At 42.1% G+C, this 26,187-nt stretch overlaps 1 protein-coding gene across 1 annotated transcript in view; it reads right to left on the reverse strand.

The window, feature by feature from the left end:
- The window catches only part of LMBR1 (limb development membrane protein 1), an 802,485-nt gene that overhangs the window by 637,512 nt on the left and 138,786 nt on the right, over window positions 1-26,187 (reverse strand). Inside the window, exon 3 of the mRNA XM_086941490.1 lies at window positions 13,720-13,759. Within this exon, the coding sequence (XP_086797616.1) occupies window positions 13,720-13,759 (40 nt within the window). The remainder of the gene's footprint in view (window positions 1-13,719; window positions 13,760-26,187) is intronic.

Raw genomic sequence — 26,187 nt, forward strand, 5'->3', positions numbered from 1 at the left:
GCAGACATGTTGCAGTCATACTTAAAACACAGACAAAGCATCAGCACTAATCCTTTCACAAAGCTACAATCCAAGAATACTCAAACCCAGTCTCTTTGTTCCTTCCAACACATTTCACACAAGGAATTTATGGACCTGGTTAAAGCAAGCAGGCCTGCCGGCAGCCCTTCAGTAAGGAGAATTATCAACAACTCCTTAAATACCGGAATATTTCCAGAAGAACTCAAAAAGTCATACATAGGCCCATTACTGAAGAAAACAAACTTAGACCCCCTGAACCCTGACAGCTACAGACCGATTTCAAATGGACATTTCCTGATCAAACCGATAGAAAGAGCAGCATTCACACAGATGTCACAATTAATTGAAGAGAATGCCCTACTTTCAGACTTCCAAATGGTATTCCGGCAAGGAACCTGCCCTCCTTGCCATCTGGGATGACCTGAAGAACACAGTTGACTGCAACAGGGTTGCTGCGCTACTTCTCTTGGACTGCTCAGCTGCCTTTGACACAGTTGACCATGCCCCTCTGATACAAAGAGTCTGCTAAGCCAGCATAGAGGGAACTCCTCTAGACTGGCTCGCATCCTACCTTTGCGACAGAACTAAGGTCATCCATCCCCACGTTTCTCATCCAAACCATACTTCACAAAAGCAGGGGTCCATCAAGGCTCTATTATCTCGCCAATCCTTTTCAACATCTACATGAAGTAATTACCGGCACTGATCAATCAATTTCACCTCACATGCTACAACTATGTAGATAACAGGCAAATACTCCTTTAACTGGAGCGCCCCAAAGACATGGTGAACTCGCCAATTTTCAGTTGTCTCAGAGCTGTGGAACAATGGATGACTTGGAGCTATCTCAAATTGAATGCTTCCAAAACGGAAATACTCAAGTGTGGTGATTGGAAACATTATGACCCACTCGCCGTGTACCCTGATGATCTAGTAACACCACCTGGAGTATCGAAGGAAGGAAGAAACCTCGGAATCACCATGGACTCTAAGCTATCGATGAAGTCACCACTAATCCTTTATGGGTTCCGGACAAACTAGCAAGATCAAGCTTTGTTACTGTCAAAACTCTGTGACAAATCTTCCCCATTTGGAATTTCCACACGAAGTCCAGGCTACCATCTCCCTTGTTCTGTCCAAACTCGATTAGGCCAATAGCCTCTACCACGGATCACCTTTAACTACCATGAAAAGACTTCAACGCATTCAGTACTCTGCTGCCAGACTACTCTTACATATAAAACCGCTAGACTAAATCTCTCCTGCTTTAAATGCCCTGCATTGGTTACCAATTGCTAGAAGATCCACGTTCAAGCTGCTTTGTATCACCCACTAAGCTATACATGGAACGGACCACTCTTCATCAGGTATAAAATCACCAAACACATTCAACAAAGGAACCTCCGCTCTAGGGTGGCACCTCGCCTCAAAATCCCAAGAGACAAGAAAAAACATGGGTGGCACATCATTCTCTGTTCAAGAAGCCAAACTATGGAACTCTTTAACCCCCTCCCTCCCCCAACATAAGATCCAGAGATAACCACCTTCTCTTCAGAAAACTACTTAAGAATTGGCTCCCCCCACATAAGCACCATACGCAAACAGAAATATACCGCATATCTCTCTGTATATAAGCATTCTTTTGTACTATAGATATGTACCTATATATGTTTATTGCTTTGTATAAACGTGTAGAATAATTTTGTTTAAAACTATATATATATATATATATATATATATATATATAGAGAGAGAGAGAGAGAGAGAGAGAGAGAGAGAGAGAGAGAGAGAGATTCATTAGTTCTGTTTAACACATGTACATATTACTGATATATACATGTTAAAAACATAGAATAATGTAGCTAAGTGACTGCATAAATAAGTACATCTTTTTCATAACTATCTACAATTGCTTCAATATTGATTTACAGAAAAACAAATACAAACATTTTTAAAAATTGTTTATTGTACAACAACACTTGAAAGCCTGGGTTAATTTAATGCATCTTTAATCTACATATACTACCTGCCTTTATGCATCTATATACCTTCCATGCTCTAATTCAGCATATCCAATGCACTACCCTATTTTTCACCCTTTACCGCTCTCAATATATCCTCTACCTCAACTCTCTAACATCTCAAAACACTTCCTACTACTCTTTCCAATGCACTACCCTATTTCTCACCCTATACCTCTATTAATATATCCTCTATCTTCACTCTCATTCATCCCAAACCCCATACCACTGCTATGATCCCCAAAATAACCCTTTTAATAGTCTTTTCTACTCTACCCCTCCTTTCATCATCTCATACCTTTTTTACTATTCTGATCCCCCCAAAACAAGCCTTTCTAAACCTCCCTCTGACTCTTCCCTCTCCACCTCCCTTTTACTCATCTCAAACCTTCTCTTACTGCTACGAGCTCCAAAACAAATATATGCGTATATATATATATATATATATATATATATATATATATATATATATATATATATATATATATACACATACATACATTATTCCCTCTTCTATCCCTTCACTATCTTTTTCAATCCATAAAACAGACAAACCTGTTCACCACTCAAATTAATTTCATATTTCACTAAACTAATTCACCACTAATCCTTCATGGGTTCCGGAGTAGCGTGCTACTCGCCGAAAAAAGACTTCAACACCCCAGCGATATATAAATGCAAACCTTTTTTCCCTCTTCAATCCCTCCACTGTCCTTCTCAATCCAAATAACTAACATATCCACCCCTCAAATAACTTTCATATTTCACTATACTAATTCACCACTAATCCTTTATGGATTACGGAGTAACATGCTACTTGCCGAAAAAACGCTTCGACGCCTCGTCAGGGGAAGTAAGCTCTATATAATGCAATTACAATATGTAAATGGTCCATCCGGTGTAGAAAAAAAAGAAACGTTTCCTTTACTTAAATCGCTAATAACCACCAACAGCAGGCATTCCAGAATGCCCCCTTTGTTTGAGGATGGCTGCTTTGGTTTTGAGACCCATCTCGACATGTCATCAATTCCAGTTCTTGCCCTTTCACCCACTCAAAACCACCTCTGCTTAGTGCATGATGCCATTTGGATTACTGGGCCTTCTGATTAGCCTCTCTTTTTTGGGAGATTTACACCGAGCATACCACTGCCCTACGGCCAGGCTGTTTCGTATCTGCCTATATATTTTCAACAAGATTACAGCTATTATTTGGAGTTTCCTCGGATTCCCCTCACCACATCGCATGCAATAACCGCACCTAAGTGGTCTTCGCGCGCAACCAAACAGTGTAACTTTAAGTGTGGGTAAGAACATCAGAAAAGGGATAGTAAGCGCTATACAATTGCTACAGCGCAAACCTCTTGCATCTTAAGTCCCATTTAAGAAAACACATTTACGTAGTACCACTGTTTTTTCAGTTTCAAAATGTGAACTGTAGAAGGTTGTTTTATATAATGTACCACTAGATGGAGCCAGATGATAACGAAAGTAGCTGCACAACATCCGTTCTAGGATCGCAGTAGGAAACCTTCAATAATTTCCTGAGACGCAGGACTAACCGATACACACTACTAATGTTAAATTACAACAGATGCAAAGTTTGTCTGAAAGCCAACAATTAAGGTAAATCTAAACCCACCGAGTGAAATGGTGGAACGCAGAGGGATAATGCGTAAGGACGTGATAAAGAGTGGTTTCTCTGAAACGCCCAGAGTTCCAGGAAAGATAAGGAGCCACGTAGTTACTTCAAAAAGTTTGAAATACATCTTAGAAGATAAACAGACACTGTATAATCTCTAATGCAGGGTTGCCACCTTTTTCAGACATAAACATCGGCCATTCGCTAATGTTTTAACATATAAAAGACCAGGAGCTGTTACTGAAATCATATTTTGAGAAAATCATCCACTTTCCTCTTGAACATGGCAATCTTGCTTCCGCTTGCTTTAAAAAATCATTTAGAGATAGGGTAAACAGCTATTCAGTACTTCTATATTAATTTCTTGATGCTTTCTGTTTACACGTTGCTGTTTTCCCCCCATATTTTTACTGGCTTTAGATTAAAAATACATCCTTTGCTGGTAAAATAATGGCCAGGTGGCAACCCTATCTCTGAAACTTCTATTTTAAAACGGGAAAAACGAGGGGCAGAGATTATTAGACCAAGTCGTAGCTTTACAGTATACAAATACCGCACTGACATTTAATTTGTACCAGGGCAGGGGGACACGATTATGAAAACAAATAATCAGGATATTTTACAAATAAAGAACTAATATTTGCCAGTACAGATGGCGAAAAACTGTCCCAGCAAATCCAGGATGCCTCATCACCCTATAACCAGCGTTGCTTCCGAAGCCTTACAAAGAAAGATTTGAAACAACACATTTTCATTTAAAATCTGTGACTCACACAAACTTATTTTCTTCAATGTACAACTGCAGTTGCAGGGCATTGGTTTGTCCTAGCAGGTTCATCATACAAAGAAGCTGTAAAACGGGGTTAAACGTTTCAGCAATTATCAGGATTAAGGGGAACCTTTTTCACCTCCCAAGAAGTTTACCAGGGCTGGACTGACCATTTTTAGGGAGTCTCCTACCAGACAGCGCAGACTATGTGAAAGACAGCTTGGGGACTGTCAGAAAGTGGACCTGGGAATGCATTCCGCCCGTTGCTTGCTATTGGCTTTGTGGTTTGTAACTCACAGTTTCGGCCTTTCCATTTGCTGGCTTTATTTGCTTTAGGCTGTGCAGCATGAGTTCATCCAGCTAAAGCCGTTTTTACAGTATTCTTCCATTGACTCGTTTTCTGTAATAAACAGGCCTTCAAATCTTGTTATCTTGTCACATTTGCTGGGCTTTCAAAGACAGAGGTCAAATGTCAAGCTGTGTTTTCGTAGGAACCTGGTGTTTATTTTGCTTTCGGCTGACTTCAAAGTAAAAGCGTTTATAAAAAAGTGGAGTGCAGCGTACTTTCTCCAAGTAGCCTGCTCGTCCCCATTTTTTTGGGTTTTATTTTAGACACAGCCATCTCAAAAGGGGGAGAGGTGTGGCGCCGCAGCCAGGGTGACCGACTCCGGAATCTGGGGATCACGGTTCGATCCCCGGGGCCGGCGGCAGATTAGCCCAGAACCATGTGACTCTGGACAATAGCTTGCTTAATCTTCCCGATGGCCCCCAGCGCCTAGAGACCCTAACGGGTGACGGTTTGCACTTTACAAATGTGGATTATTTTTATTATAAAAGGTATCTTTCTTCAGCTGCACAAAATATTTGCACTTTTTTTGCATAATTCCTCTTCTTCAGTGAGTTAATTTAACTTGTAAAACTGACTTTTCATGAACAAAGTACAAAATTGCATTTCAATCTCAGCGTCAGCCTAACATATGGTTATCTTGGGCAATTTACACTGTTTACGGCCCAGTCACTGTCAAGCACAGAATAAGATCTTTTCATAGGAAAGAGCCAGCCACATTGTAATACAACTGGACAATGCTTGGTTTTCACTTTGCACTTTGATGTGCAATGCATATGCTTTATTTATGACATCTGTGGAAACTCGTGTTGGATACGTTTAAAGGTACTTTTTATTAACGCATTTGTGTTTATGTTTAGCTACACAATCATTTTGCATTCCATCTGTAACTGTGCCTTTTTCGGAACACATACTGGATAGAAACAATTTCCTCATTTGTCGTTGCAGACACTAGGGTCATCATGATTTCAATGGTGCAGGAGATGCAGTGGCACAGGGGCCAAAAGGTTTAGGAAACCCACTGAGCACTGATTATTGTGTTATTTTACTACTAAACAAGCAGTCACACGTACTGTTACCTTGCAGGCACTAGGGCAATGGTTTGAATGGTGCAGCAGAGGCACAGGGGCAAAGGGGAAAGGAAAACCACTAAACACAGTTTATCGCTATATTTTAGTACTAAACAAGCAGTCACAAGTGCAATTAACTTGCAGGCACTAGGGCCATGGTTTGAATGTTGCAGTAGGTCCAGTGGCACAGAGGCAAAAGGTCAAAGAAACCCACTGAACACAGTTTATCGCTATATTTTACTACTAAACAAGCAGTCACAAGTACTGTTTTCTTGCAGGCACCAGGGCCATGGTTTGAATGGTGCAGCAGGGGCAGTGGTACAGGGGTCAAAAGGTCTAGGAAGCCCACTGAACACTGATTATTGCTATATTTTGCTACTAAACAAGCAGTCACAAGTGCAATTAACTTGCAGGCACCATGGCCATAATTTGAAAGGTGAAGCAGGTGCAGTGGCATAGGAGCCAAAAGGTCTTGAAAACCCGCTGATTATTGCTATATAGTCTTAATAAACAAGTAGTGAGAAGTGATTTTATGGTTCTTTTGTCGCCATTGCACCCAAAGTAAAACATAGCCTAAAGGATTGCTTTAATAAAAGCTGTAACTTATTGGGATTTTCGGTATACCTAGAACTTATATAATGAATATTCAGCACATTTATATGGCACATTTTCAGTTTTTGTATGGTCCGAAAAGGCTTCTTAATCTTGACACACTAACCTTCGCAAGGGCATTATCCATTCCATAACTTAGCACTTCAGCCGTTGTAAACAGTATGCAAATACTTATAACTTACCATATGGCATTCCATATTAAGATATGGCAAAGTAAATATTTCTTGCCTATGCAAGAGCCATTGGTTTTGTCGATGTTATTTTAGCCATATTATACAGCAGCGCTAGCTTCAGTGCTGCACAATTGAAAATTAAAAAATGTGCTATAAAGCAAATAACTGTCATACAGTTTTTTTACATACACTTTTGCCATTTGCAACATAGCTAAAAAAAACTTTAGCAAAGACAATAAATCTCACATAGGCAAGACCTATTGGCATTGCCAATGCTCGTTAGGTTGAGCCTACCACACAGCACAATCTGTCGGGAGAACACCTATTGTAAGCTTACAGTGGGCTTAGAGCCTGCCCATTGATTACTTACTATTAGTTGGCTCCATTGTTACTTTCATTTGCTGGCTTTTTATTCAGTGACTTGCCTTTCTGTTCTTGCGTTTGCCGCTCCCGACAAGCATGACCTCTTTACAATCCTTTTGATTGCCTCACTTGTGTCCTTCCACTACTTACATTTAAGGAACAACTTTTTTCATTTTCATTCAGAACACCATGAGCACACGTGTTTTCTTGCTCTCTCTCTTCTGTGCTGCTACACCTCTCAAATACCCATCCCTTCCCCTCACCAATTCGTGTTGCTCCCAACCGCTCATAGCTTGCAAGCAACAGGGATATTTTTGCCAGGGGCAGCTAAAGAGAAGAGTTTAAGGATTGCTTTTGCCTTATCCCCTGCATTACACATAATGCATGATGGTACAAGATTTCACGCACAAAGGCTTTTATGACACTGCAGGTAAGGCCATCTGCTGCACTCACTCACCTGGCTTTCTGAGGCAGGTGTATTTAGCATGACACTTCTCAAGGCCCATAAATCTGTTACCTGGGCTACTGCTAAGTAACAAATGGCTGAATTTTTTGAAAGTAAATTAGGCCTTGCCAGGAGGTTCCTTTCACATTCTGGCATTCTTTTTACATTTTGTTCAGTTTCCTGAGTGAATAGTATTTGAAAATAAACCATGCCATTAATAAAATTTGATAACACCAAATTCAACATGCCGTTGTAAGATACCTTAAGACATGCATTTGTTTTTCCTTTAGTATTTTGATTTTTTTTTGTTAAAAAAAATAACTTTATAGCTCTGCACTTGCATTATAAACGCAAGACCTATTAGCTCAGATGACACTTGTTTTTAGGTCTCGCTGAGCCAGCGCATGCGCTGCCTGCGAGAAATTTACTGAGTGTCTTTTTGAAAGTGCTACCAGAGGCTTTTGCTGGCCTCAAGGTTGAACTCACCCCCTGCAGTCGCCATGTGGGTTTCTGTCAAGGCTCATTAAGCTTTGCATGCCTCTCTGCGCCTTGCAATTCCCTACCCCTCCCCCCACATATCGTGTCACTCTGCTGGCCTCCATTACCCCCCCCCCTCCCCCCTCTCGGCCAATGCTCGTCTCTGGGGAGTTGTGAGCACATTCTTTCATCGTTCAGTTTGTCGGACATCTTCTAAGTGCTTTAATACCGTGCATATCAGTTTGCTGCCTCCAGGTGGGTTCTGTTAATGGTCTTCGAGTTGTTTATTATCTGGGTCCATGGTTATTGATTCTCGTGGCTTCTGCAGTCGCAGGCCTTTCTATTCAGTGTCCTTTGAATTGATCTTCTCCCCCTCTACTTGTTCATTTGTTTCAGCTGTCTGTCTAGAAGTCCTGAAGATGCCCAAGACCATTGGCGAGCCCGATCGCAAGGTCTGGCTCCTGCCGCCGGTCTGCATGGCGCACTGCATCCGCCTGGCACTGCTGCGCTTCCACATCAAGGTAAGAGTAGTCGCGGCCTGCCTGCCTGCCTGCCTGCCTGCTCTCCCCACCTAGTTGATTCTCCTTCTGGCACCCATCCTAGTGTTTTAACCGGGACCCCGACTTTCCAGTTTCGTGCCCTACTCTCTGCATCCCTGCCACCTGTCACTCCCGAGAACTGACCTCCCCTCAACGACCCCCATCCCTGCTTTCTGTACCTACTAGCACTTGTAATCCAGGCCTGCAAGTATGTCCCCCATCCCGTTTCCGATCTGTCTTCCGGCCCTTCCGCTATACCTGCTCCTCACAGAGCCACCCCTTCGATGTCTGACACTGCTCCCCCCCACCCCACCACACCCCCCCCCGGGCTCTGCCTGTCGGGGCCGCCATGATGAGCTGGCAGTAGCCACCGCCCTCCTGCTGACAGGGCTGCCTGCAGTCACGGCCTGCGCTGTAGCCAGCCCGGTGATGGTAAACATAGGAGGTTAATGAGCGAGAGTTCCTGCTAGGAGGGCAGAGGCCACAGCTCAGCCTTTCACACCGACCCTCCCATCTCTGCCTATCGAGCCAGGATCTCACACCCCTCCCGACCCTCTCATGGCCATCTTGTCTACCACCTGTTGATGGCTGGTCAAACCCCCTGGGCATGACCAGTTTTATTCCCATGGGATTATCACAAGTGTCCTCAAACTCCACCCCACGGCTTGTCACACAAGGCCTAAATATGTCACTCCTTTAGCCTGCCGACTCTCATTTTCATGTTCCAGCAGTACAAAAAAGAATCTCGGAACGAGTTTTACTCCTCATTGTAATTTTGTACTATACAAGCCATGACTCCCTTAAGCCCCTCTGCACCCTTATTATGATCACCCTCATGTCTTCTGCAAAGCAGTGTTGTTACTTACATGAAACTCACTGTTAAAATTCAGATATCTAAAAGATACATGTGTAAATATGTTGTATATTTGTAATGTGCAAAGTACGTGGCCACAGTTCATTATTATTTTTTGCTGTGTTAATCTAATTGGTGTAATGGAGGTAAAACAATACTGCAAACGCCTAGAATGATTTTAGTTAACACACGGAAGTCCAGGGTTAGAAACGGCATCCTTTATTACCTGAATGCAGGTGATCACCCTATGGATACTGGTCTGCTCTATACTACACTTTGGTTGTTTTAAGGTATATCTTGCTGTAATCTACCTTTCAACACAAACTGAAAGGCTGATAATTGACAACGAAACGATTGAAAACAAATGCCTGAACCAGATTTACTGTGATTTTGCCCAACTGGATTGAATATCATTTTGAAAAAAATATAAAAAGTACTTCACAAAACCCCATCCCCTCGATCCTCCTTCGGGCCATTTGCATACTGTCCTCACAACTTTGTAGAAACCTTTGCAAAGCTGATCTACATATTTTAATTAGGCAACATAGTAGCATTACCCCAAACCATGTTTCTTTCAAATTGACTGGTTAACACTATCACTTGTTGAAAGCTGCCATTGTAATTATTTCTCTTTAGTTAAGTCAAAGGTCTCACAGTTGTTGGTCTCCTCGAACTTTATTTAATTATCCTTATTTTTTGTGTCATCATTTTTTATTGGGGATCAAAGATAGACATCGTCCCTTTTGTATAACCTCCTTGTCTTACTTCTCGAATCCTCCCGTACTTTTCTGCAATGTCGTTAGTTCACGGTCATTTGGCTGTCTCACACCAGATTCCTCCTTGTGACATTTATCTGTCACCATGCATTCTCTTTTCTCTGCACTGTCTGATTTTCTCACCACCCCAAGTGTGTCCAACCTCCCTACTGGCCATCCCTTTATTTTGAATGCACAGACTAGCACTTTGATGTAATAGTTTTTGGCATAGCCATATCCTGCAGAGTGATGCTGCAGAGTGGTGCTGCAGAGTGGTGCTTTAGAATGATGCTGTAAAGGGGTACGGTAGAGTAGTGCTGTAGAGTACTGTAGAGTGGTGCTGTAGAGCTCTTCAACATAGCTTAAAAACATTGCAAAAGCCAATCGTGGTGGGCAAAAACTTACAAAAGGTCCCAAAGGCGAGACCTACTGGCTATGCCAATGCTTGTTCCACTGGGCATGTCTCCAGCAGTGTATTGTGGTCCGGCTGTGGTCTCAAGCCCTTGCAGGCCAATTTTGTAATCCCCCTTGCCACTGCTCGTACCTCTGTAATTTTCTCCAGTTCTCAGAGGTTAATTGGATCAGATACAGCAGGGCTTCAGAAGAAAGCAAGAGTAAAAGAAAAAGATGTATATTTTCTCACTGTAACTAAGACATGTAATGAAGAGAGACAGTAAAGATAGGGAATGAAAACCAGCTTTTACAGTGCCAATATGTCTCACCTTTTGAAACTTTTAGCATTGGCAATGCAGTTTGCCTATGCTGTGAAGTAATGGCAATTAGTAAACCGAGAGAAAGGAGAGTGAGACGAGAGAGATAGCGAATGTATGGTTGGAAAGAGAGGGATGCGGGGGGCTATAATTAACTGTTAAATGTTTAGCCCCAGATGCTGAAACTTGAGGAGGATACCAGCATGAACTCCTGCTCTCACTGCCGCCATATAACTGTAGATTTTGATTGTCTATGTGAACAGTGAATTAATTCTGTTGCACATACTTCAAATACATGCAGTTGTTAAAAAAATTAATTTGAAAAGATGATCACTGGGAGGTAGCTGGTGGCTGGTTTGCTGCCAGAGATAGATAAACGGACAGACGGATATCCTGTGTGGCAAGAGCGCTCTGGGCAAGGCCCCCCTATAGAGACACCAAGGTTTACTTCCTGAGCTACTGACATCGCCAACAAAGCAATGAAACGGTATGAATTAAAATCAATGCTGATTTGTGAGTTAGGAGAGTACCTCTTATCACTGAACTGTGACATGCAGCTGGGATGCACCATCTACTCTAACTACTGGCAAGACATAAGTCAACATTTCTAGCCAGAAAAGTGTAAATATGCTTTGAGATCGAGCTGCTTTTGGTGATAAATCATCTCGGACCCTTCTCTTGCGTTTACTTACCTACAGACATTTGTAGCAAGGGTAGCAATCAACACATGTCTAGATTATTATGCTGGTCTCCACACAATCCTTATTCATAGACTTCAGATAATACAGATTGTCTGGTTTTGGGGCTTCATGTGAACATGATGAAGTCTTGTTTGCTAAGGCGCAAGTCCATTTCTGAGGCAGGACTGGAAATGACAGACAAGTGTCACTTAACCTTGGCACAGTATACATTTAGATAGGTTGGTGTCGAGGAATACCATTGAAGTGACCAGGTTTATGAGTTTGAATCTGGACAAAATGGTAAGGGCTCTTTAGAGAGTTAAAGCATTTTGCGAAGCCTCTCTATCTATGTGATGGGCAAGATAGCACTGTCAAAAATGGAGATAATCCACCCCCTACCTATCATATTACTTTCACATTACGTAATTGACACTGAGAATATATATTATTAAATAAGTAAACATCCTCTGGTAGGATTTAGTGTGGGCTAACACCAGAAAGAGGGTAATCTGTCTGTTACCTACTACGGCCAACGTAGAAAGGCAACTTGGCACTAATCGAGATGGAACTACAGAACTGGACAGTCAGTGAAAGACAAAGTGGTGTTATGGACTCATATTAATGGTCTAGGGGGATGATAACTATCTGGTAGTATCAGTGAGATGAAACGAGAGAGCTTAATTTGGTTGCAGAACTGCTATATATATATAGCACAATAGTTTATAGAGGACCTATCTAAGAGGTTGGTTTTATTTGGCAGCAGTATATGACAATGTTAATATTTTCAACTACATTTCAAGGCGGAAGCACTTGTATGTGGCCTTATGATATGGGCCAACAACCAACTTCCCAACTTTAAAGGTGGCTGCCAGGTGCCCAAAGATGCATGGAGACATCCACATACTGATGGAAGTAGTTTTGTACTGAAGCATAACCTGGTGACTAGGCAAAGACCCAAGTCGGAGGACATGTGGGCTAGGTGGTCTGAAGAGTTAGGCAGAAAACGGACAGAGAAGGTATCGGAGAGTGTCCATTTGAACCTAGGTAGGGGATTCCTTAAAGCTTCAAGTAGGTTTAGCTTAGTAACCTGCACCACCCTCAAGGCTAAATGGAATAAATAGTATCATATTCGACTCCTGCCAAAGTGTTGAAGGACAATTTCATAAATAGGAGTTGAACTTTCCACATATTCATACTCTTCTAGGTCCAAACTACCACTGCAATACCAAACAGAAGGGGGTTCGCTATCTTCTGTGAACCTGAGATCCTATCACTACTGTAAACACTGAGAGAAAAAGAGATGAAACAGTTGCAAAGAATACCCGGTAGAACTCTGCTAAATTTAAGATATCAATTTCATGGAAATCTAGCTGCGCTCTTCTTACAAAGGGGTGGGTCTCAGACAGGATTATGTGAGCAACTGCAGAATCTCAATACTAAACAACATTTCAAGAAATCCAAACAGCTTACCTGCTCAAAATGGCTAGGACTTCAAGTGAGACTAGCCTACTTATGCCACCATTTAACCACGGACTAGTAACTTAGAAGTAATGCATGTGGGCCTCTAGGAAGCGATAATATTCACATATATGACAATAACAGGGTGAGGAAAAACATGGTACAGGGAATGCCTATGGCCTCCTTGCTCCTGGACGGAAAAGAGAGTGGATTATGTTGGGTTAAGGTGGTACTACCTTTTTTGATTGAATAAGTAAGTTCTGTTTGCTATTCTTTTCCACTTTTTATGTTAGACTTACTATTTCAGAATATTGAGAACTTCTCGTATTGTGCTTGTAAACCTGCTTACCATTTACAGTGAAAACCAATAAAGATATTTAAAGAAAAAACATTCTATGCATACAGTCTAACATATACAAGTTCATTCCTGCAACTTTGACCCCAAGCACCTGACTTTATCATATAATCCCTAATGAAAAGTAGAAATCTGTTTATTTAACCCCTTGTGTGCGGGGCGTATTCCCCGCCTGTGCTGACTCCGCCTTGCGCGGGAGGAGTCATGACGGAACGGTTCCGTCATCAGCACAGCTCAACCGATGCTGATGACGGAACCGTTCTGTCATCAGCATGGAAGGGGTTAACTACTAAATAGTGCATTTGGTTTAATCCAATTATGCGAAAGTTGGAATGCTGACATACAGAAAATACACCAGAGCAGAACGATATGAAGAGTTTGTAACCCTACCTAAGGTTTATTACTAAAGATATAAAAAGATCTGTATACTTACGAAATTCGATTGACTATAGCATCTTCATCTTCTTGGTCATCTATAAAAGACAATTTATAACAGTTACTGAATTGGGGCTCCTCTGCATAATAAACGATAACATTGAATCCAACTTCAACGTTTAGAGTCAGTAACATATGGCAATAAAATAATTTCTAAGTAATGAGAAAGACACATCGATGAGGCCTACAGTCATTGCGCAACTGAATGAAGAGTCACATATAAAATGACGATCTTAAGTTTGGAAAAAGATAAAGTAGTTATCTCTATCACGGGCAAACAGGATGAAGAAAAATTCAAAAGGAAACCCTATATATATATATATATATCATTTTGATCTTTATGGCTTTAAGTAGAAGGCAGGTTATCTGGAACCTTGGTTCTTGTATGGCTAATTGTTTCAGTATCTAACCAATATTATGAGATGCGGTCAGGCTATGCATGTTCTTTCAGACTTGTGAACTATACAGTGAGGTATTAGAGTTAGAAAGATGTTGCTACTGCAAATAACAGCATGCTCGGCTATAGGAAACCTTAACACAATAGAGCCATTCTTCATACACTGCGCCGGCGGCTGGCGACACACCTTTCAACATTTTCCTTGTCAGCCAATAATACTAAGGGTTGGGCAGAGCAGATCAACCGAGAGAAAATAGATTAATACTGTAGTTGCTTTCAAGACCGTGAGTAGCAGAACAATCTGCCACAAGCTTTATCTTGAGTGTTCAGGCTGCAGAGTCATTGGGTGCTGTGGTTCAAGCCAAGGTCAGCCTTTACCAAGTCTATCCTGGCAAACATACTGGTTTCACAATCATCAGGGATTACTGCCGTATGCAAGCCTGAGCTAATATTTTTCAGCTACACGTCCTTTACCCATCGTGTTGCACGACTATGAGGAAATCAACAAGTTGGGTTGGAGCCAATGGTGAAGAACTAGATTTTGAACAGATTCCAATGTCGACCTGTTTGTTGAACAAAAATCTTCCCAAATCAAGGGAAGCAAGTACATCTGTTCTTCAAGCCTCTTCCCCCTCACCCCCTTCAAGCATGCTGGGCCATTGTGGGACTGGTTTGCTACCATTTGTCTCTATTATATTTGTGAATTATTTGGTAATTTATATTATAGAACATCTTCAAAATGCCTAATAAATTATAGTCACAGGTTATTTGCTACACCCATATTAACTGTAGTTTTGCTTTAGTTTTTGAAAGAAATGTCTCCTTGTGGCAGATAATAGGTTTAATTAGGTGAAAGAGGACAGAAAAAGACCACTTTGAAAAGTGACTTAAGAATGTTTTGCATGTTTAGAACTTTTATAAATTGAAACCTGACCAGCAGTAGATGAGCTACTACACATTCACACATTAGTTCATCAAATGTACATTACAATATTTTAACAGTTCTAACAACGTGAAACAAATTCAAGAGGTTATTTTCAAGAATTATTACCAAATTAATCCGATGATTTTTGAGTCGGAAGGGCATGAGGGGGGCTTTTTTACATCATATTTGTTTTTTTAAGTTCAGAAAAAAGGCAGAGTGAGGGAACTATGAAACTTTCACTTACATTGGAAAACATACCACTGCCACGAGCCTATTAGATTGTGAAAAATACAGAGACCAGAAAACATATTAAGGGCAGCAAAAGTGAAGGCCTTGGGGCACCTGCCAAGTGTAAAAGGTGGGCAGCTACCTAGAATATTCAAATGATTCTTTATTGGTCACAGAATGAAATGGCACAGAAATAAACAGACCCAAGCAAGAGCAAAAGGCCACTTTATCGGAACAGGTATGCAGCTAAAAGATTTTAACATTACAACTTTTCATCAAAACCCCCCACCCTTATTCCTCCCCCCTAATGTGAACAATCCCCCAACAATCTAAACATTCCTCACCAGCCCCTTTTGTTCCAATCGCTGTCCTTCACACGTGACCCAATTTTCTCTCCCCTGTATTCGCTCTTCCAAGGTCTGCCATGCAAGGACCCCAACCCTTCCGGCCTAGCCCAAGATACTGCATTTCTGCCACCTGTCCTAAAACAGCAATAACATTTTAGCCCCAACCTGAATAAAAATGAATTAACCCAACCCTAAAAACTCCATGCCTGCCAAATGCGCAAATCCATGGGGTGGGAGTGAGGGAACAAAGACAGCCACCTCTATCCTGCCTACCAGGACCACAGCGCACTGCCATGGTGACCAACTGCCCCCTTGAAAGTCCCTTTCACCTTGACCCCTCCTCTTGACCTAAACTGGCCAATCCCAAACCCCTAAGGGGCCTGGTTTGCAACAATAGCCCAAAGCAGCCAGGGGTGGACATCCTAAGGGGATGCCACGCCCGGTTTCAGCCCATCTCTGTTCCCCCAAAACAAGGCTGTAACTCATGTAAAGTGCTCGGATACCTCCGGGTCTAGCCAGCGCTATCTAAAACTTTTAAAATTAATAAATAAATAAAAAGGCAATCTGATTCTGATAAAGTGGGCTTATGAAGCTCACTTCTGAAGGAGGTCACTCTAAATAAGCAAGATCAGAAATAGAACTGTGGCTTCCCGACCGAGCACACGGATGCAGACTAAAAGGAGGTGGTTAACAGAAACTGCCTGACCCAGGTCTGGCTGTGACAACCACGTTGAGTGGTGTATGAGAGAAGAATCTTCAATTTAACCAGGAGTGCAGTGGCTTGAATATTTATAAACAAAATAAAGGGTGGTATCAAAGTCTGTTAAGTACCACGAAGAGGCAAAAATAACCAACCTATCGCATTTGTCAGCAGTGCTGACGTGATACTATTCTTAGATCAGTAGGTTTTGTAACTGGAATTTAGGGTGTTTGAGCGTTACTCATTTTGGAGGCATTCCTTCTACACTTGTAATTTTTCTCTGCAAGCCCACTCTTCTCTTATGTTTCACCCTCGTTTCCTAAACTGAGAATCTCTGAAACAAAGGGGTTATAACAATATCTTCCTACAAATGCTGATAGATATACAGAGATATAAGGATATTCTAAAGCACGGTTATCCACAAAGGGTCAAGAGGGGAAAATCAATGTCATGTTTTATCGATAAACACCAATTACGTAAATAATCACTACATAGATTCTTTGAGAGTACATTTTATGTGGATTGCATGAAAATCTGGCATGGGTCAGGCTCTCGTGGACAACGGTGAATACTGTCAGCAAGGAAGGGACTGCGAGCAGTGCAGGTCCCGCATACACTCTCCCCCTGCATATACTAAATAATACACATACTAAATCATACACAAAGAGTATGCAGTACTAAAATTATTTCATGGATGGACACCACTAGTGCATTTACATGAAGAGGTGGAGGGTGGAATATGAATATCCAGGAGCAAGAGCCCTTACCGATCCAAATGGGTGGCATGCTTCATTATGGGGAAGCTCCTCGTTGGGCCGGCGCAGCAATGCCCAACGGGCCCCTCAAGGGGGCTCTTTGCCGGAGATCTTTTGAATTGATTTGTCGTAGCAAGCCAAAAATAAGTGTGCTAGAGGTGTCGATTGGAGAGAAAGTGGGTGAAATGCTGAAATTGACTAAGGGCCACCCCATCTCTATTGTAATAGCGATCTTTGTCAAAACAAAAAACGGTGTGAAACTAGACATGAAATAATGTTCTTTCTTGATTTTCTCAAAGATGGAATTAATTATGGGTCAACATGTTTCTTGCCAGAAATATGGCTATTTATCAGGGCTTTTTACAGATAAATACATACAAAAAACAATGTGTTTCCGGTTTGTATTTATTTTTAAAAGCAGACAAATACAGAAAATTGTGCTTTTTGTGAGTGACTTTCGACACTGTCCTTCATGAATTCCAAGCCAACATCTGAACAGAGAGACAGCATGGGGAGTTAAACAACAGGATTGGATTTCCTTAAATGTATGCATATGTGAACATATATTTGTATATATTGCTAATATTTACATGTGGGCGTAGTGTTCTACTATTTTGGCTGCTTAATTTGCTAAAATGCAACAGGCATTAAAGTGTGAGGGCATATTTATCAGTTAAATAAATGTGGAAATACACCATGTTATGACTCCATTATTAGAACACAAAATAAATATGGATAAATACAGACGGAAATATTGAAAAATAAATACCATAAAACCAGGAGCTCTACTTATAATATCCTAATCTACATGTAATTAGCAAAGAATTCCAAATTGGTACTCAATCCAATGAAACACTTGTAAAGTGTGGAAGAACCAATATTTATTACTGAAACTACACTGAACAGAAAGGAAAACAAAAGTAATTCCTACCCTAACAGAGAAATACACAGGTGTCACGTAACACTGTGTGCTGTCTAGCCTGACATGCGGTCACTGCTGGACGACCTACACCTTCACTGCAATACTACCAAGAACATTTGTTCATTGGATTGGGCAATTTGGAATTCCGTCCCAATTTGCTGTAGATTAGGATATTATAATTTTAATTTTGATAAAGTCCACCATTACAATAAAGTGTTGATAAGAAGGCCCTTAGTCATTTTTTTTCATTTCATTCACTTTCCCTTTAATCTACACTTCTAGCACCCTCAATTTAGGTTTCAATGGCGAATGCTGTCGTTACGGGCACTGTTTTGAGTCGTAGCCTTGTGTGATGGCCAAATGCATTATGCACATTATAGTCTTGTTTTGCTTCCACTGAACTAATTAAACTAACATTACAAAACAATATTTTGTAGGTGAAGTGTTCTAATTTAGAACACAGAGTAAAGGGGTCACACCATCCTGAACATCAGCAGCGGCTCCTCCGCTAAGGCGGAGGAGCGTCGCCCCACTGCTCTGCGAGCAATGTAAAAAGGAAAGTGAAAATGATAACTAATGTTATCATTTTCATTTCCCTTCCTGCTTGGGTGCAGTGGGTGGAGCTTCGCTAGCAAGTACAGGGGGCAGGGGAAGGAGTGTTATGCACATTCCCCAAGTGCGCAGGAGTGCTTAGCCCCCCCCCCCCTCTTGAACTGGCTAGACAGTCATGCACACCGTGCATCTTCCCCACCAAGCTGCATTACACAGCCTGGTGGGGAACATGCCCAGCCTCCAAGCCCCTGCCTGAGTGCAGAACCACGGCCCTCAGCCCAATCACAACGCTGCTGTAAGGCAGGGTTGTGATTGGACAGGGGATTCTGGTAAGCTGTGTGCTTCCTGTAGCTGGGCCAGAAAACTACAAAAGAGAGGCAGCGGCACCCATGTAAGTCAATTTGTTTTGTATTCCCAGCCTCCGCCAACGCACGCTCAGTAGCAGCCTCTACTGCTGGACATCCTTTAGATAATCCTGTTCTATGGCATTGCTGGACAACGAAAAAGCTGTTAATGAACAGTAGGGGCAATTCTCTACTATGCTCCCTTTGGTAATGTACCACTGAGCGTTTTATTGTGTTTAATACTTAATTAATATATTGCTTAAGAGTTTCATAGCATGGCTGCTCTGAAATTAAGAAGAAAAAAATACATAAAACATACAGTTAATCCACAAGGGGCAGAAGCAAATCCTCATCTGTTGCCAACAACTGATCTCATTCTGTATTTTTCTGTGCATTTTGCTATTAATAGAACTGGATTTGGATTGGGAAGAGCACCTCTACCAGAAATGGGATGTAGAAACAAAAAACATGGTCTGAATTACTCGCACTGGGCAAAAGATGAATATTTTCAAAACCAGTTTGCTTTTAGTTGCAGTTGAGTCAGGTTTAATCAGTGTAAGCATCTTTAATTATTCCGTTTTGATATGAGTATTTCCCTGCCACTAGCATAAAACCCAGGGAATCAACCTCAATTTTATAGACTAACTTAAAGCCATTTCAATACAGTGGTTCCTGCCGTTTTCTTTGTATTCAGATCCCCCAGTCTCATACACTCTGCTCATAGCACTCATTAGGGAGGTCGCGCATTTAGGGGCCACTGGGGTGGTCATCTCATTCCATGTCATCACAAATAATCCTTACTGCCTTGCAATTTTCACCTACAAATCATTGCTGTCAGGTGTGCTGATCCTACATTGAGCAATAAAAGCAAACAAAAATTATAATACCCAGACTGGGAGTAGTGACTGAAGACCTGGAGTGTGTGACGTCAACGGGGACAAAAAAAGTGAGGTGGGTATTTCGGTGAATTACACTTAACAATTGCGAATTACAGTGTGTCACATTTCACTCCATTGCATTTTTTTTCCACTGTGCCACTCCAGAGACTAATTTTGTAATGTAAAAAAAGGCTTGGACAGGAAAAGCCCAGCAAGAATTGCCAGACCAGGTACCCCAGAACATGAACAGATGCATCCCTAGAGCACCTGCCGCCTTTTTGGGCCTCATCAGTGAGCTTCACTTCGATTCTGAAGGCCCAAGATGGTGAACAAATGTTACCCTTTGTCAAACTCTGCTTACTTTGAGGAGGTGGAGTAGAGGAGGACAGGACCAAAATGAAACAGGATGGCTTCCCCAAGTTTATGGCTTTACTTCTTCGTACTTTGAGTATAGGACTAGGAGCTCCTCCACAGAAATAATGCACGCTTTTTATAAACATTCTCAATATCATTTATATGATATATTTACAGACAATGTGGGGAATTTGAACTATAGGACTGTTTCGGACATTGGAAATGTCTCAAAATCTTTGTCTACTACTACTACTACTAATAATAATAATTTTTATTTTCAATATCCAAAATGTGACACTGGAGGAAAAACAGCAGAGGCAGACAGACGTGTGTCGAGAGAGCTGTAGAGAAGGTGACCTTGGGTCTATCAACAACGGTGTTTCGGGTGCCACACTAGGCATACAATAACTGCTGTACCCATCCCAAGAGCAGAACAAGTGGTGCTATTTAACCTTGTGTCACAAGTACAAGTAGGAACAGACCAGGAGCAGTGTAGCAGCTCTTCACCCTAACGAACAACAGATTGCACAACAGAAATAAGAAATGCATTCAAATCACGAAACAAACTAGACAGATTATAAACACATTAAAATAGAGATTCACAATGGAACCCAAAAAGGTGTAAGCATAGAAGGCTGGAAACTCAAAGGAGAGATGAAAATAGAAAGTAATTCGCTGGCCCTGGCCCTCTCTGCAGGATCACTGCCTTCACCCCTCCTGCTTTCCGAGCCCGTTGCTAACCAATGCTAAAGTTCTTGGGATCTCTCCTTTAAACAGGGTAGATTTGGCTAACACCCAACTGGCACATTTAATTTACTTATAAGTCCCTAGTAAAGATAGGTAGGGAAGTGGAAAGTGACAGTGTGTCCAGACCAAGTAAAATATCGAAGTCTACTGCAGCTCAAGAAACGATGCTCGAGATCATTAACACCAGAATGTAGTTGTCAGTAGATTTATGAAAGTACAAAAAGAGCTGAAGTAACTGGAGGCAGATGCGACACAGCGCTCAGATCAATGATGATTCGGAAAATAATTAATTCTGGATGTATGTGGGTGACTGTGGCACCAAGGCTTGAGGGACTATGAGAATGAGATCCATGTTCTAAATCCCTGTCCTTGGACTATAAGCTACCACACTTTTTTTGTAAATCTTTTTATTGAAAATAAAAACAAACAAGGCAATATACACAATACAATAGGATATCACTCCGAATGCGGAAGGAGGAATAAAAATACCATACAATAAGGTATATAAATCATATTAGGGGATGGGAGCAAGGGAGAGAGGAGTTCAAAACTGGTTATATATATTACATTACGAGGAATGGCAGGTCAGGGAGAAAGTGGAACTTCAGGGACATCCATAAGAGGAGGAGTGCAAATATCTCCACGGTAAGTGTTCCAATGACCCCATATCTAACCCCATTTCCTGGGTCGCCCCGTGCCACATAGACCGTTTTCTCCCTAAACATGCACTAATCCATGTTTTCCATCCAAGCCTCCACCGTGGGTGGCCTCTGGGAACCCCACAACTGCGCTATGTCTCTTTTAGCCACCATATTTCCCAGGGTTGCCCACTGCGTCTGTGCAACATTATAGTCAGTTGGTTCCCAAACATTCAGGAGACAACGTCTAGCCTCGGGCAGCAGATCAATACCAGTAGCCTCCTTCATCTTATTGCGTATCCCAGTCCAAAAAGCAACCACTGCAGGACACTCCCAAATTATATGTAGAAACATCCCGAGCAGCCCACAACCACGCTTACAAGAACCATTTTCTGAATAACCCATTCTAATCAAGCGTGGGCCAGTCACAAAGACTCTATGCAGGATTTTAAGTTGCACAAACCAGAGACCGGCCGGAATCGCGAACTCCTTGGGAGAAGAGATCGCAGACTGCCAATCCTCATCGTCTAATTCAAGACCGTCTCGGGTCCATACCTCCCGGAGGAGCACCAACAGCTCAGTCCTACCATTGATCAGTTTTTTATAGATCAAAGAGATGGTACTATCTGGCACATAACCATCCAGTATTCTATCCTCAAGCGGAGAGGACTCCGGAATATCCGCACTCTCAGTAAAAACCGAATGCAAGGCATGGCGGACCTGAGCATATCGAAAATATTCCCTGTCACTAAGGTTGAACTCGGCCTTCAAATCCTCAAAAGTTTTAAATTTGCCTTTTACCCAGAGGTCACCTACCTTACTGATACCGATCATATCCCATTTCTCAAATCCTTTCGTTTTCCACAAGTTACCCAGCTTCTCGGAAGCAAAAAGCGGGGTCGCTCGGGTCAATCGATCCTTCCATCACATAGCATTGTCTGCGCAGTGCCAAACCCGTACAGCAATCTTTGTGGGCCCAGAGAGCTTCCCTCCATCTAATCTAGAATAAAGCGCTCTATAATAATCGCCCCCCGGCAACAGCCAACTGTCCATGGCAAACGCAGGGTTCAATCCGGGACCATACATGCCATGATTAATGGCCCTCAATTGAGACGCCCAGTAATATTGTTTGATGTCGGGGAGAGCGATACCACCGTCATACCATGGAAGCGTCAGCTTGGCGAGGGCGATACGCGAACGCCCATCCCAGATCAACTTCCTCTGGAGACCCTCAATAGTCCGAAAATAGGTTGCGGGAATTACGTCAAATATGAAACCACTACTAGACAAAGTTAAAACCAATTTGGAGAGGGTCGACAATTTACACTTGACTCTCATGGGTAGAATTAATTTTGTTAAAATGGTTACCTTTCCAAAATTTTTATATTTGTTTAGGACAATTCCACTCTTTATTGAAGGGATATGGTTTAATAAAATAGAATCAGTAATAAACAAACTAATTTGGGCTCAGGGGAAGACACGTAGGGCATACCGTTTTTTAACTTTGTCACGAGAAAGGGGAGGTTGGGGAGCACCGGATTTTAGATTCTATTACTGGGCAACAGCTCTACAATACTCCAAAGGGCTATTAGGTGGAAGTGCGCAGGAAGAGGAGGAGGGAAGAAAGAGACCGGCTAACGTATATGTAGCCCTTTTAGGTAATGCGGCAGGAAACGCCCTAGTAACAACAGTGGACTTCGCATACTTTAAGCGCACAAAATTCAAGACTCTGAGTGCGATCTATAAAGTTTGGAAAGCAATAAGGAAAAGACTAGGACTAGGAAGGTACAACAGGTATTTAAGACTTTATATGAACAACGATCTCCCAATGGAAATCTTCCGTGACACAGTTATGAGGGAATGGGACTCAAAAGGGATTAGGAAATTGGGGGATCTAATGGACACAGAGGGGGAAATTTTAACATTCCAAGATATACAGAAGAGATATAACATAGCTGGGAATAATTTCTTCAAATACCTTCAAGTGAGGAGTTATTTTCACACAAAAACAGGGGGTGAAGGAGGGATGAAGAGCTGTAGAATAATGGAATACCTGGGAAGCAGCCTTCCATGCTCAATAAGACAGCTGTATGCAGAGCTCCAAGTTTATAAGATAGACGACAGAGAAAAATACAGCAATAAATGGAGAGAACAGGTAAAGGCCCGACCGGAAGACTTGCAAACCTCTTTAGATTATGGTCGAACTATTTTATGCTCAGCGACACTTCAAACACAACATTATAAAACAGTTTACTCTTTATATTTTACACCAGCCAGAATAGCCAGCTGGGGCGGCTCCTCTGGGATAACGTGTCCAAGGTGTAACTCTACAGAGGCCAATATAACACATATGTTTGCAAACTGCCCACAATTGTATACTCTAAAACTAGCGATAGAAGAGTTTCTGGATAAATCACTGGGAATACAATCAAAACTAACTGAAGAGCTGATAATCTTGGGGGTAAGCCTAGATGTAAATACAAGATATCCAGAATTTTTATTCATGGTAACTGCAGTATTTAGGATAATCGTAGCTAAGGCATGGAAGGAAAAATCAGCTCCGTCGTTTCAGATGTGGGTAGCAAGACTACTATCTACATATAATCTGGAGAAGGCCATATACGATAGAAGAGGAAGGAAGGCAAAAGCTCTGGGGAGTAAGATATGGCTACCTATTGAGAAATGGAAATCTAGGAAACCTGTTTTGGATAGCAGCTGAGAAATTTGGTAACTGTACAAATTTCACGGAGAGAAAGTAGGACACAAAATTTGGAAGTTTAGTGGCTGTCCTAGCCTTTCTGCATGAATGGTTTAAATATGTATTCTGGTTCTCTTCTCTCTTGTTTCCTTATTTGTTTTTTGTTTCCGTTTTGATCATTTGTTTATTAATACAAATCTGTATTTGATGCAAATGACTGTACAATGGTGAAAACATACCGGATGTAAAAGAAAAATGTGGGGGGGGGGGAAAAATTTGTCTGAATAAAGATATTTAAAAAAAAAAAAAAAAAACATCCCGAGCAGCCCACAACCACGCTTACAAGAACCATTTTCTGAATAACCCATTCTAATCAAGCGTGGGCCAGTCACAAAGACTCTATGCAGGATTTTAAGTTGCACAAACCAGAGACCGGCCGGAATCGCGAACTCCTTGGGAGAAGAGATCGCAGACTGCCAATCCTCATCGTCTAATTCAAGACCGTCTCGGGTCCATACCTCCCGGAGGAGCACCAACAGCTCAGTCCTACCATTGATCAGTTTTTTATAGATCAAAGAGATGGTACTATCTGGCACATAACCATCCAGTATTCTATCCTCAAGCGGAGAGGACTCCGGAATATCCGCACTCTCAGTAAAAACCGAATGCAAGGCATGGCGGACCTGAGCATATCGAAAATATTCCCTGTCACTAAGGTTGAACTCGGCCTTCAAATCCTCAAAAGTTTTAAATTTGCCTTTTACCCAGAGGTCACCTACCTTACTGATACCGATCATATCCCATTTCTCAAATCCTTTCGTTTTCCACAAGTTACCCAGCTTCTCGGAAGCAAAAAGCGGGGTCGCTCGGGTCAATCGATCCTTCCATCACATAGCATTGTCTGCGCAGTGCCAAACCCGTACAGCAATCTTTGTGGGCCCAGAGAGCTTCCCTCCATCTAATCTAGAATAAAGCGCTCTATAATAATCGCCCCCCGGCAACAGCCAACTGTCCATGGCAAACGCAGGGTTCAATCCGGGACCATACATGCCATGATTAATGGCCCTCAATTGAGACGCCCAGTAATATTGTTTGATGTCGGGGAGAGCGATACCACCGTCATACCATGGAAGCGTCAGCTTGGCGAGGGCGATACGCGAACGCCCATCCCAGATCAACTTCCTCTGGAGACCCTCAATAGTCCGAAAATAGGTTGCGGGAATTACGTCAAAGGTGTTCTGAACAGCATACAGAAAGCGTGGCAACGACATCATCTTAAAGAGCACCGCACGGCCGAGCGGCGAAAGCGGCAGCTTGCGCCAGCGCACCACGTCCAGCTTCAACCGGGTTAGCGGCGGGAGCAAATTCTGTTCACTTCGGGCAGCCGGGTTCAACGATACATAAACCCAGAGATACTTAAAACCCGTCTGTGTAACCTGGATGGGACAAACGCGCGGCAAAAGAGGGACATCTCCTGAGAGGAGGTATAAGTAAGAGTTAGTCCAATTAATGACTAGACCCGAGTTCCTACCAAAGGAGGTGAGGACAACAAACAAAACAAATAACGACTTCCGGGGCGAAGTCAGGTACAACAATATATCGTCCGCGTAAAGAGAAATACGATCTTCGAGGTCTGGGGCCCACTGAATACCCTTCATCGACGGTTTCCATCTAATCCAGGCAGCAAGGGGCTCATTTTTATTCAGCCTAGGGTCTATATTGGAATCCATAGCCCTTGAAGATCACTTTGCAGTGTTAGGCGATTTTAATTTCCACCTTGAATCAAGTAGTGACACAGACACTGCATGCCTCTTAGCGGACATGGAAACACTAGGTCTGTATCAACGTATTTCTGCCCCTACCCATGACGCTGGTCACACTCTTGACGGCATTTTTACTAATATTGAGTCGCTACATATTGCAGATGTCCTCCCCCTGGCATGGACCGATCACCACGCCATTTTAAGTCATTTAGCTATCC

The sequence above is a fragment of the Lissotriton vulgaris genome, chromosome 10, assembly GCF_964263255.1.
Source record: "Lissotriton vulgaris chromosome 10, aLisVul1.2, whole genome shotgun sequence".
NCBI classification, from domain to species: domain Eukaryota; kingdom Metazoa; phylum Chordata; class Amphibia; order Caudata; family Salamandridae; genus Lissotriton; species Lissotriton vulgaris.